This window comes from Mercenaria mercenaria, chromosome 9, assembly GCF_021730395.1.
Source record: "Mercenaria mercenaria strain notata chromosome 9, MADL_Memer_1, whole genome shotgun sequence".
NCBI classification, from domain to species: Eukaryota; Metazoa; Mollusca; class Bivalvia; order Venerida; family Veneridae; genus Mercenaria; species Mercenaria mercenaria.
This window is the reverse complement of record NC_069369.1, coordinates 6972070-6984926: the sequence shown is the minus strand read 5'-3', so window position 1 is coordinate 6984926 and position 12857 is coordinate 6972070. Positions and strand designations below refer to the sequence as shown.

Here is a 12857-nt window from a genome sequence, read left to right as displayed (position 1 = left end):
TACACCATTATATGGAAATATGGTAAGCCACAAGCAACTCGCATACTAACTGAACAGAACAGTTTACGAAAATAGTCTGATAAACGTGAAATCACGGTTCATCAAAAATATACACCAATGCGTGTTTGAAGCTTTTCGGCAGTATGTTTGATATATAGTGTATTCCCGTAAAATGTATACTGAATAATCCAAAAAGTAAAAATGTTTATACTTTATTCATAACTGCTTTGATAATATAACGTTAGTTTTTGAGTCGGCTAAAGGCTGAAAGCCTTTTGACGAGTCCTTGCTATCCAACGATTCTCTAAACGGACCAAATAACACAGTGAAGGGATGTAGTTCCATTAGATTTCTCAAACTTCAAACAGTTCACTGGATGAATGAAGTTAAGTTGCGTCAATTCCCTTTGCTATGACCAATATACGATGTAATCTGTCATATTTATGACTTGTAATTGTGCAATTCTCGAATGTAACTCATTAAGCATAAATGTGAATTTTAAGAATTGCGCAGGCTTACAAAGCTTGGGTAACATCCAGCGAAAGACAAAAAATAGTTCCAGCAGGGCTCCAGATAAGATGCGTATTAGCGTAAATTACGTATAGAAATAATGCAAATACGCATGTCTAATAATTTCTAAGCGTATAAAAACGTATATAAAATTACAGAAACGCACACAATGCTTTTTTAAAAAAATCTGAATCGTCTGGATGCGTTAGGTAACATAGCCAATCAGCCTTAATTCTCCCACATTGAACGTAAACACGCATCGTATGATTTCTATAAACTTTGCGTGGGTTGAATTTTGCAGTCAGTAAACGGATAAATTATCGGAAGAAGAAGCTTTTACTGGTTTGTTTAGTTACTACTGATATTAAAAACGATTTTAATTCTTATTTTTCGAGAAATATTAAATTGTATTTTCTTGTAGTTTTTGAAATCGAAAGTAGATCGTCTATGTTTCTATGACTCAACTCATGTTTGGCGAAACGAAACAACTTTTTTATGAAAAGATTTAAATAAGAGGTAATTTAACCGTAAACTTCAATGTCAGATACTGCCAATTGCTGCTAAATGTCTTCGTATCATCACAATTTGTAAAATATATTGTTCAAACTGGAGAAAAGTGTAATCGTATCCGGATATAATATTTTGGGTAAATATCGAGCTGTGTTATGAAATTTTAAGAAAAAAACTAAAAACAAACTGAAACTGGTAGACTATACTGTCAGTACATCAATCATTAGCCGACTCAGGCCATTCAGGCCTTTGATTACAATATCTCATCAGTATGATAAACCTGAGAAAGAAATCACTACCAGAAAGTCAAGTCTGCTTATAATAAATTATCTGAGTAAATGAAAATGTTGTTACATATTTATTTCATACCTATATAGATTTAATCAATTGATTGCTTTTCCTATATAGTAGACACCAGCATTGCACTGGGTAATAAAAATGCATTCATGGTCTCTTTATATCATGCAATATCCGAAACTTACGGTCTACTGAATACGCCATATTATTTTTGCATGAGACTAGAGGTCCAAAATAGCCATAGTTTCGTATTGGATGGGACAACTCTTCCGTTTCCTGAATGCAAAGAGTCACTTGGAATTGTTTCCCTTTAAGAAAAACGTATATATGTTCATACAATATCAAAAGTGCAAAATCACAGTTCGCCCTTCATGACATAAAAGAAAATGTTGCAGGCTCCGATTGATTGAGTCTGTTCACGGACGGTAGTGGAAATGCAAAGTTTTGGATACCGTACAAACGGAGAAAATTTCCCGATTTATATTACTTGACGGATTTCATAAGATAAAGAGCGTCAAAGACAGGAAAATGAATGCTTTCCTCTGCACAAAACGTCTGCAATCAGTGCTCAGTACTTTTCTCTAACGGTAAAGTAAGTTTTACTTTCGTGAGGTTTATCAGAGAAATAAAACTTTCCAAATGAAATGAATCCATTTGAATATTGTTATGCCTCAAAGATATTTTCTTTGTTTAACGTCCGCTATTCAAAAGGAAAACTACCTAAATTATCAGTGAAGCACAATAAAGTATTATTTACAGATTAAACTTGAAAAATAGAGAAATGTTTTGTTGGAATAAGAAACAAATCCGTTTAACAAGCTCGGCGTTGTCTTTACTTTTATTTTCACAGTGCAAGTAAAAGTAAAGTCAATTATTTGGTAGAATAACATGACACATATCTTATAACATCTAATTCAATCAAATAACGATATTTTAGTATATGTTTTAAGTTGATTACTGAAAGAGTGAAATATATCTGGCATTTCATAGTGAAAAAAAGAATCTGGCATTTCATAGTGCAAAAAGATCAAAATATTTTACTGAGCAACACGGGACTACATTTGAATACGGAATGAAGTGACTTATGAATATTCAGGAATTCTTGTATAGATACAAAAACGGCAGAGACGTACATAATTACTGCACCACCCACACACATATTAAGATATAATAAAAATCAATACGTCTCACCAAATTTACATGAAAATTGTGACATCATGATGCTGCGCGTGACGTTACGTGGGCAAAATCATGATGTGTTTTGTGAATACCAAATTCATATTCATACGCCACTCTGTGGTAAGAGTAAGAATTAAACAAACAAATTTTCTCTATATATTAACGGAAACGATCAGTAAAAGAAGTTTTGAAGGCTGAAAACAAGTCTAAGTCTAAAACCAATACTAGAATTTCCAGTAATTTTTACGCGTGGGCACTGCTATTCCTGGTACTGATATGTAATATATGCCTTAATCGAGCTTAATTAATACACGCTAAAATTGAACAGAATTTTAACTCATTTATTAAATCGTAAAACACGTGAAATGCATTTTAAGGTAATTTTGTGCGTATACTCCTTCAGTCAATAAAATAAAAAGGATAATGTGGGATTTCATAGATTGTAATATAATTAAAGGGCTTTTACGTTAGTTAATGAAACCTAACGAGACTGCGCGAGCACAACCATCCTATTGTGATCTGTGCATTCCATTTTTCTGACCACCACATTCCAAAATATCATTCATAGGTGTAAACTGTTCGTTCATCCCACTCATGAGTTCTCAGACATTGTAAGTTTCACGAAAAACCATTCTTATATACATTTATAAATATATATATTCATTATTCTCTAAACGGTTGTCCATGTTCTGGCACCTGTGACCTTGACCTTTGATTGAGTGACCCCCAAAACAATAGGGTTCATCTACTCTGTATGGTTAATCATCCTATGCAGTTTCAACATTCTGGGTCAAGTGCTTCTCAAGTTATTGATCGGAAACGGTTTTCCATGTTATGGCCCCTGTGTTCTTGACCTCTGATGGAGTTACCTTAAAATCAGTACGAGTCATTTGCTCTGCATGTCCAATCATCCTATGAAGTTTCAACACTCTGGGTCAAGTGGTTCTCAAGTTATTGATCAGAAACGGTTTTCCCTGTTATGGCCCCTGTGACCGTGATTTTTGATGGAGTGACCCCAAAATCATTAGGGTTCATCTGCCATCATGCCTAATCGTCAAAGTTTCAACATTCTGGGTCAAGTAGTTCTAAAGTTTTTGCTTTTTTTATTGGAAACGGTTTTCCAAGTTAAGGCCCTTGTGTCTTTGACCTTTGATGGAGTGACCTAAAATTAATGAGGGTCTTCTGCTCTGCATGTCCAATCATCCTATGAAAATTCAACATTCTGAGTCGTGCTTTTCAAGTTATTGATCAGAAACAGTGTTTCATATTCTGGCCCAGGTGACCCTGACCTATGATAAAGTGACCCCAAAATCAATAAGAGTCCAATCATCCTATGAAGTTTCAACATTCTGGGTCAAGTGGTTATTGATCGGAAATTGTTTTTCCATCTTCAGGCCCCTGTGACCTTGACCTTTGATGGAGTGATCCCAAATATGATACGGGTCATCTACTCTACAAGCGACCAAAGTGAAAGTGGCGAATTCTGACCCTTGTGACCTTTGTCTTTGATGGAGTGACCTCAAAATCAACTAGAACCATCACAGGAGTGACGAATACCCCCACAATACGGTCTTGTTACAGAAGACTGGCAACCATAAGAAAGACATGGACACAAGAAGGTGCAACTTAAATCGAACTTGACCTGTATTTTATGATGTTACACCTGTGTACCAAAATTTATCTAAATCTGTCAAGCCTTTCGTGACTTATTGTCTGGCAACCATGAGTTTGGCAACTTTTAAGTTGGAAAGGGGCCATAACTACATAAAAAATTGGTGGTTTGTACCTGTATTTTATGATGTTACACTACTGTAACAAAAACATTTAAATCTGTCAAGAACTGTCACTGGAAATTTTAATGACTCCAATGGCGGATGAATATTACACAATAGCTTGAGTCTGTGTTAAATAATATCCAATAACAAGAGATCACAGAATGATCTTGGCGCCCACCAATGTGCCATTTTTGAGTGTTCCAAATTTCAAGACTTATTGACTAGCTCAAGGCCAAATTTCATTTCCGTACACAACACTGTGCATGTGGTCCATGCATGTGGTCCAAATTTGAAAGCTGTAGCTTGAGAAATATGAAAGTATGTCACTAGATCAATGTCAAAGACAAAAGTTCTTTGTACACAAAACTATTCATGTGCATCAAGTTTGAAGGCTGTAGCTTGAGAAATGTGAAAGTAGGTCACTAGGCCAAAATCAAGGTCAAATTTTATTTCAGAACACAAATCTATGCATGTGGTCCAAATTTGAAGCCTGTACCTTCAAAAACGTGAAAGTAGGTCACAAGGTCAATGTCAAGGTCAAAGTTTGTTACGTTACACAATCCTTTGCATGTGGTCTAAATTTGAAGCCTGTAGCTACAGAAATGTGAAAGTAGCTCACTAGGTCAATCTTAAGGTCAAAGTTCATTTCGGTACACGAAACTATGCAAGTGGTCCAACTTTGAAGGCTGTAGCTTGAGAAATGTGAAAGTAGGTCACTAGGTCAAAATCAAGGTCAAATTTTATTTCGGAACACAGAACTATGCATGTGGTCCAAATCTGAAGCCTGTACCTACAAAAGTATGAAAGTAGGTCACTAGGCAATGTCAAGTTCAAAGTTTGTTTCGGTACACAAAACTATGCATGTGGTCCAAATTTGAAGGTTGTAGCTTGAGAAATGTGAAAGTAGGTCACTAGGTCAAAATCAAGGTCAAATTTCATTTCGGAACATGAAACTATGCATGTGGTCCAAATTTGAAGCCTGTACCTTCAAAAATGTGAAAGTAGGTCACTAGGTCAATGTCAAGGTCAAAGATTTTTCAGTGCACAAAACTATGCATGTGGTCTAAATTTGAAAGCTGTAGCTACAAAAATGTGAAAGTAGGTCACTAGGTCAAAATCAAGGTCAACTCATGTCAAGGTTCATCTTGCCACTCAAAAACCATACATATGGTCCAAATTTGAATGTTGTAGGTTATTGACAAGAAGATTTTAAAAGCTTTTACCCTATATAAGTCTATATGAACAATGTGACCCCCAGGGGGATAATTTGAACAAACTTGGTAGAGAACCACTAGATGATGCTACATACCAAATATCAAAGCCCTAGGCTTTGTGGTTTGGACAAGAAGATTTTCAAAGTTTTCCCCTATATAAGTCTATGTAAACCATGTGACCCCCGGGGCGGGGCCATATTTGACCCTAGGGGGGTAATTTGAACAATCTTAGCAGAAGACCACTAGATGATGTCACATACAAAATATCAAAGCCCTAGGCCCTGTGGACCTGTTTAAAACCATAAATCAATGTCATTATGTCATATTTGACCTACTGACTACTTAATTGATAGAAACCATTTTCTGACCACAGGCAATTATCTTACTTACCAATTTTTCAAATCGTTATCCAGTTAGTGTCAATTTCTTATATATCTCCCGGGTTTCGTCAGGTAATTTAATCGTGCGCCCGCGATTAAATTTGATCGTAGTTTGAAACCCGTTTTCAGCTATATCGTAGGTAGCATGTCAATATGTTTTTTTCGTGTTTGAACATCTGCAGATTTCCGACGGATTCTGAAGATGTTACGGCACATAAAACGCATAAAACACGTAAAAAAACTAACAAGTGAATACAATGTCCCCAGTCCCTCAACGTCATAAGATTTCTATGAAATACACAGGAATGAACTGACTTTTCTCGTTGACGTAATTTCCATTTGAATTATCCGTTTTGGGGCCAATATACGTTCACGCTTTGCCACGGAAGGCGCATATATATCAATGTCTTTAACAGCACGTGAGCGCGAGAATCTCTCTGTTAACACACGTTTTCTCTTCTGTTAAAACACCCCCGAAAAGTTACAAGAACAGCAGCTTTATGCTAGAATATATGCAATCAGCTGTTTAAACGGAATAGAATGTTTCCCTTAAATCACTGGTAGTATATCTATACAGATCTATATTAAAGCTGCTGGATGAAAACATCCTAAAATAATGAATTCTCGATAAAAAACAACAACAAATATCTGAGATCTGCAGCAATGACAGTTAGTCCGCGAAACGTTATCTACCATTCTAAATGAAGTACTCGAGTCTTTTTAATTCTGATCTTTGTTTTTATTCACTGCGGCTGTACGAGCATGGGATTATCCAATACAAATTTCTGCAATGTTGGGCAATAAGCATGAGATGCTCTCTTTTCAATAAAGCGATAAAAAGCGTCAAAAAATACATATAAAGTTTACATATATATGTGCACATTATGTAAAATGTCTTGTTTGTACATTCATCCTCATTTTTATGTACATGTCAGAAAATGTAAGCGTAATGGAAAATTTCTCTAGCAGAATATGCCTAGTGTACACAGAAATATTAGACAGAGTTGAAAATATGACAGTCCTTAGCCAAAGCATTCTCCAGTATTGATTGCACTTACTGCCCCCAATACAAAACGGTTCATCAATTGATCAGCGTTCTTCAGTTATAAGTCCGAAACTAAACTGCATGTCGACGGACATTTCGAAGGAGAACATAAAAAGAAGAGCACGCAAAATATGTCTTTAGAAATGTAAGATATACAGTAGCTGTCAACGTCGGTCCTGTTTCCTAATTTTTAATAAAAGAATGCGAATTAAAATTACACGTTGTTATCATCATTGACAAAAATACAGATTTCAGCTAGAGTTATTTTGTAAAGGAAAGAATTACAATCTTATACAACTATTGTACATATATCCAGACACATATAACTCTTTAAGTTATTATTATTCTACATTACTTTTTTTCTTTTTGTTGTTGAGAAGTAAACATCCTTTGTAAGCATTGATGTTATGCAAGGAATCTGTTTCATTTTGTGGAAGTCTTTATTTTCGGGATTGAATGACTGGAAGTTCTGAGCTACTTTTTTATTCACAAGTGTCAATAACTTTCTGAGTTCCATTGTTTTTCCAAAGTCTTCTAGTGCTTTAGCTAATGCTTGAATGAACCAGGAACCATTCATACCATTTCTCCACGAGTAGTAACCAGGAACAGTGGAATATGCAAACAGGAAATCGGCCTCTACCGGAAGTCTCACCATCGCTGGTTCCGCTTCTGCTTTTCCCTTCGCATCCGCGACATTGACATTAACTCCAGGATCCGTCTGGTACCCACGACACGCTTGAATGATAAATATTTTGGGTTTGCCAACGAGAGACGGACATACATCTCCCTTAAATTTTTGTGTAAGTTCTTTAATGTCTACAATTTTGTCTGTTCCATAAACAACACCTTCTTCTCCATGACTAAGAATGACGCAGACAAAACAGTCGCACTCGCTGTGATCCTTGGCCGCCATTTTGGAGCACACGCTTTTCATCTGATTGGCTGTGAGATCTGGGTATCCTGTGACTGAGAAGCCTGTAAAATATTGCCAGCTGTTAGTTATTCAATTTATCATAATAACATTTGTCTATACAGTTAAAATGATACCTTTTACAGCAATTTGAGTAAATAATCGACCTGAAATTGCGATTATATTTTTACTTTTTCAACTGACTGTAACTGTATGGCGATCAGATTTATTGTGTTGCGCATACGGGATATAAAATACCTGTGACCGTTTTAGTCTTCATATGTTCCCTGTCCGAAAAAGCAGACGTGGGCGTGTATTGTATAAAAATGAAGAACTATCCAGTTAATAGTGAAAACTGAACCAAGGTGTTTGATAATAATTTTATGTGTACATGAAGGCAATCACCAAGTGGTACATTTACACACAGTGTTGATAAATCAAGTTCTCCCATTTATCTTATAAGTCTAACACCTGTCTCTATTTATTTTCATAATATTGGTACTTTTTCGTTTCTTCTTTCATTCAAAACTGACCAAGTTACTGAGATCACAATGTTTCCACCTGCCAAGAATACTGACGCAATCAAGTGTCGGGTTTAACGTCATAACGATACCTTTATAGATCATATGGCGACTTTTCAGCATTTGATGGTGCCCCTCGGGACATTATTTCAGACATGTAGTGCATCTGGGTAGAACCCCCAACCTTCCGTAAGCCAGCTAGATGACTTCCTCGTATAAGCACACTTGATCTCACAAAATGAAAGCATGTACGTGTACCTAGATCATTAAGTTTTTTCTTCATGCTCCTTTCGTCTACACTGGAGCCATCTCTGTTTCCAAGACCCTGTTGCCTAAGTTTGATATGGAACTTCTCGTTGTTGATCAGCAAGGCGTGACCTCGGTATTTATGGTTCATATCATACGCATCAAGTGTCTGACTTACCGTCGGTACAGAAGATACCTGAAAAAGCAACATGTTTAATAAAGAGGCACAACTCCAGTTTTGTTTCAAAATATTTCGAAATTCAGAGAGTAGATCTATACTAAACAAATATCAATTTCTTATCAGTTGTAAATAAATAAATAAAGTCTAAGGTTCTTTCCGTATTTATTTATGGAACAATTTTACAGTAGAAAAGTATCTAATGCACCTAGTGTAGTAATTGTACTATAAGAAACGTTATGCGATTTTTTTTTCATATTTCATGTAAATACGACATTCATTTTGAATATAATGATATTATGATGCATGCCTGCAGACGTATCCCATTCAGATGATATCAGTAACTAATTTGTATGTAACAGGTAGTTAGATCGGTTACAAAATGTTAAGCATGGGTTATTTCAATGCAGGTTACATGTTATACATTGAACACTTGCTATTTACAGTGACATGTTACTTGATATATATGCGTGAAAATTGTTTAAGAAATACAATAGTCAGTATACATGAGAATATTTATAAAACTCTGGATGCAGCTTGTTATATATCATCCTCTATTAATAACTGTATATTTTGACCTTGAACTTGTATTGGTGATTATGTTTATGGATGAGAAACTGTTAAGTTTAAATCTTAAATAAAATGTTCTGTTCTGTTCGTAAAAAGTCCTGACCGACTCAGTCATGCCTCCGACAGAGCGTTGTTATTCCTGCGTTCTACGCGGAGATATGGCAGGTACCCTCATTATAAGTACAATATGTATTGTTACCATACATAATTATATAACAACAATCTATTTGTTATAGGCTTTGAGTAACAATTTAAATATATTGTACTCGTAAGAATCAAAGGTTACTGTGCACGTGGGTCCTCCATGGCCGAGTGGTTAAGGTCGCTGACTTCTAATCACTTGCCCCTCATCGATCTGGGTTCGAGCCTCACTCGGGGCTTTGAATTCTTCATGTGAGCTAGTTTACGGAAGGTCGATGTTTCTACCCAGGTGCCCGCTCGTGATGAAATAATGCACGGAGGGGTCACCTGGGGTCTTCCTCCACCATCAAAGCTGGAAAGTCGCCATATGACCTAAAATTGTGTCGGTGCGACGTTAAACCCAACAAAGGTTACTATTACATATAACTACGAATCAAACCAGTGCATTAATTAGCGCCAGTGGTAAAATCGGATGTTTATGTAACAATTTTAAAATTTGCTAGAATCAACGGAAAATCTGTTAGAGAAACCTCTAAGTTACCAGAAAATGGTAACCAAAAATATACAGTGGGTATCACAGCCTATAAATAACCACTGTGTCACACTTACTTTCTGACCAGAATCGGTGGCTCCGAGACAACCTAGCACTCTTGCGTCAGTAGATGCAGCCCCCTGATCCCCACGTGCTTCTAATACATCTATACTCCCTTCTATATCCAGTGGTTCAGCATCATGTTGTGTCATCTGTTCTTCTCGCGCCACTTCATGCTCACCAATTACAGCAACACCGGCGTCAACATTGACGTTTTCCTTTCCCTGTGAAACACTGCACGTGCCGCCGGTATCGACACTAGCGTCCGTCACGTCTTCTTTTACACCCAAAGTACTCATATTGTCTGTGACCTGGTCCATTGTTGCCTGCAAATAGTATGTAAAAGTAGTATCTTACAAACTCTGTCTTCATGTTCATTCATTTATTTATAATGCAAAGCATTAATTCATCCGAGATCATAAATTCAGTCAATATGATTACCTATTAATTAGACCTAACAAAAATCTTTGTTTCCGGTAACATGCTCAAAATAATCGGATTTTTTTTTTATTTTCTTTGTGAAGTGACTTTTAAAAATTATTTTTGTGTCAAAAATGAATACAAATTGTAAATGACCGTTCTAACAAGACCTACAAGAGACAATATACATATTCAAATTAAAAATATTATTTAACTTACATATTCATATTAAGAGTTTGTATACAAAAGCACGTATATTCCATACCATTTATGGATTGACCATGTTTAAAATTTAGGGTAGGCCGGGATACCGGAAACGAACATTTTTTACGCCTTAGTATAAATTCAGTCACTATTCAAGAGAGAAAATGCCACCGAATACTTTATATCCACACACTGAAATAATATATGTAAATTGCACATAACAATACGTATACATCAAGTATGCATCAATAACTGTGAGCAGCTTAGGTTCATATAAAGAGGAGTTTCATAAATCAATTCTTTGCATAGAGAGGATACTTGAACATGAATTCGATATTATCACTGCTCTTAAATACAACCAGGTAACCTATCTGGTATGTGAAATTTGTGAAAGCGGTAACATACAAGTAACAGCTACACAAAACATGTACATTGAACATACCTTTTCCTTTCAGTATATCAAGATAAAAATCCAGCACAAATTAAACGTTCACAATAAACAACGAAAGAATGATCTGATGAATCAGCAACACTAAATCGATCGAGGAAAAAATGTAAACAGATCCAACTCCCCGTATTTTAACACGTTATCACAATATTAATCATTAAATAATTTATTTACAAAATTGTATCCAAATGTTATGTATCACACACCGCCGAGTCTTAAATGTTACTATATTTAAACCATTACTTCAGGCATGGCTAATGATGCGGTTGCTATAAAATTCGGTATGCCTACTTGAATCGCTTTTAAGACAGATTATATTGTGTCTTGGCTGATAAAATGTTTATGTACATTACACTTGATTAAATCAATATAAAAGATTGTAAATAAAAAATAAATGCACAGCTGGCATCTGCCCAGATTACTCCAATTTATATTCACATCATATTAATATGTATAACAAATTCATACATTTGTTATGTAGGTTAATATAAAACAAAGGATATATTGATCCCTGTAGGTTGCATGATATTCGAAATGGTTTTATTTTTGCTAACACTCGCGAATTCAAAATATTTGTGAATATATGGATTTGAATCATCAGGTTCCACAATACAAAGTGAATAGGGATATGAGTTGTATTGAAGTGTTCTGCCGATGTGCGTGTGTCAGGTTAGTACGTTAACCCACTGACTCTGGACAGTGGTTTGGCAACACTTTGATGTACTGTCTGAGATTCGAACTCGCAATTGTGCACTTACCAGGCGAACAACGTAGACAGAATAGGTCAGAAAATAAGGAGGCAATACTATTTATTGTACAGAATAGGTAATGACACAAGAGCTGTCAGAGGAGACAGTATGCTCGACTACAGTGAAATAGGGCATATCTCAGCGAACTAGAGCTATTACCAGTCCAGTTCATTTTAAGCTTGATTCAATACAATTAGTAATAACATAGATAAAGTACAAGTGAATCAAATTACTCATTAACCTGATATTCTATGTGCAAGAGACTAATTCATAGAATATTTCTGTAAGAGTTATGGACCTTGTGTCAAATGATGTGGGTGATGATGTGGAACAATATTTCAAGTTTGAATCGATCCACTTAGAAACCAAGAAAAGTGCTTTAAAATTTCAACTCAAATTCAAAGTAAAAATGGGGTTATAATTCAAGAAATATGTGAGCCAAAATTATGGACCTTGTATGATGATATATGGAAACTACGTTTTAAGTTTAAATGAAATCCATTTATCAATAACAATGATAGATTGAAAAAGCATCTAAACCTTGGTAAAAAAGGCATATTTTATGAAATATTGGTGCAGGAGTTATGCATCAGGTGTCTTATGATGTAGATGATGATATGGACAAAACTAGTTTAAGTTTGAATCAAATCAGTTAAGTAATAATAGAAATAACGTGAAGGTACATCAAAACGTTTATCTGAAATTGGCAAACTGGTGCCAGTTGAGTTACTGACATTGTGTCATATGATGAGTGATGATATAAGTAATGATATTAGTAATAACAGGGTGACAACAGAGTGAAAGTGCTTTTTACTTTAACTAAAATTCTAAGTAAAATGGGGCATAATTCATGAAATATTGGGGCTGGAGTTATTCGGCTTGTGTCATATGATGTGGGTAATGATTTTAAGTTTGAATCAAATCTATTTAGTAATAACAGAGTGAAGGTGGATAAAAAAATTAACCTG

The 12857-nt window shown here is 35.5% G+C and overlaps 1 protein-coding gene across 4 annotated transcripts; it reads right to left on the bottom strand.

Moving 5' to 3' along the window:
- Positions 1-6582: 6582 nt before the first annotated feature.
- LOC128559389 (caspase-3-like) lies at positions 6583-11575 on the bottom strand. 4 transcript variants are annotated; one of them, XM_053550769.1, is made up of 4 exons: positions 11124-11575; positions 10086-10394; positions 8600-8783; positions 6583-7885 (listed from the first exon to the last, which is right to left on the bottom strand). In XM_053550769.1, exons 1-4 carry the CDS (start codon positions 11130-11132, stop codon positions 7257-7259), a joined length of 1131 nt encoding a protein of 376 aa, XP_053406744.1. In that variant the 5' UTR covers positions 11133-11575; the 3' UTR covers positions 6583-7256. The 4 variants fall into 4 exon arrangements, with proteins under 4 accessions (XP_053406744.1, XP_053406746.1, XP_053406745.1 ...); XM_053550771.1 differs by having other exon boundaries at positions 11135-11571; XM_053550770.1 differs by lacking the exon at positions 11124-11575 and adding an exon at positions 10754-10914.
- Positions 11576-12857: the final 1282 nt, after the last annotated feature.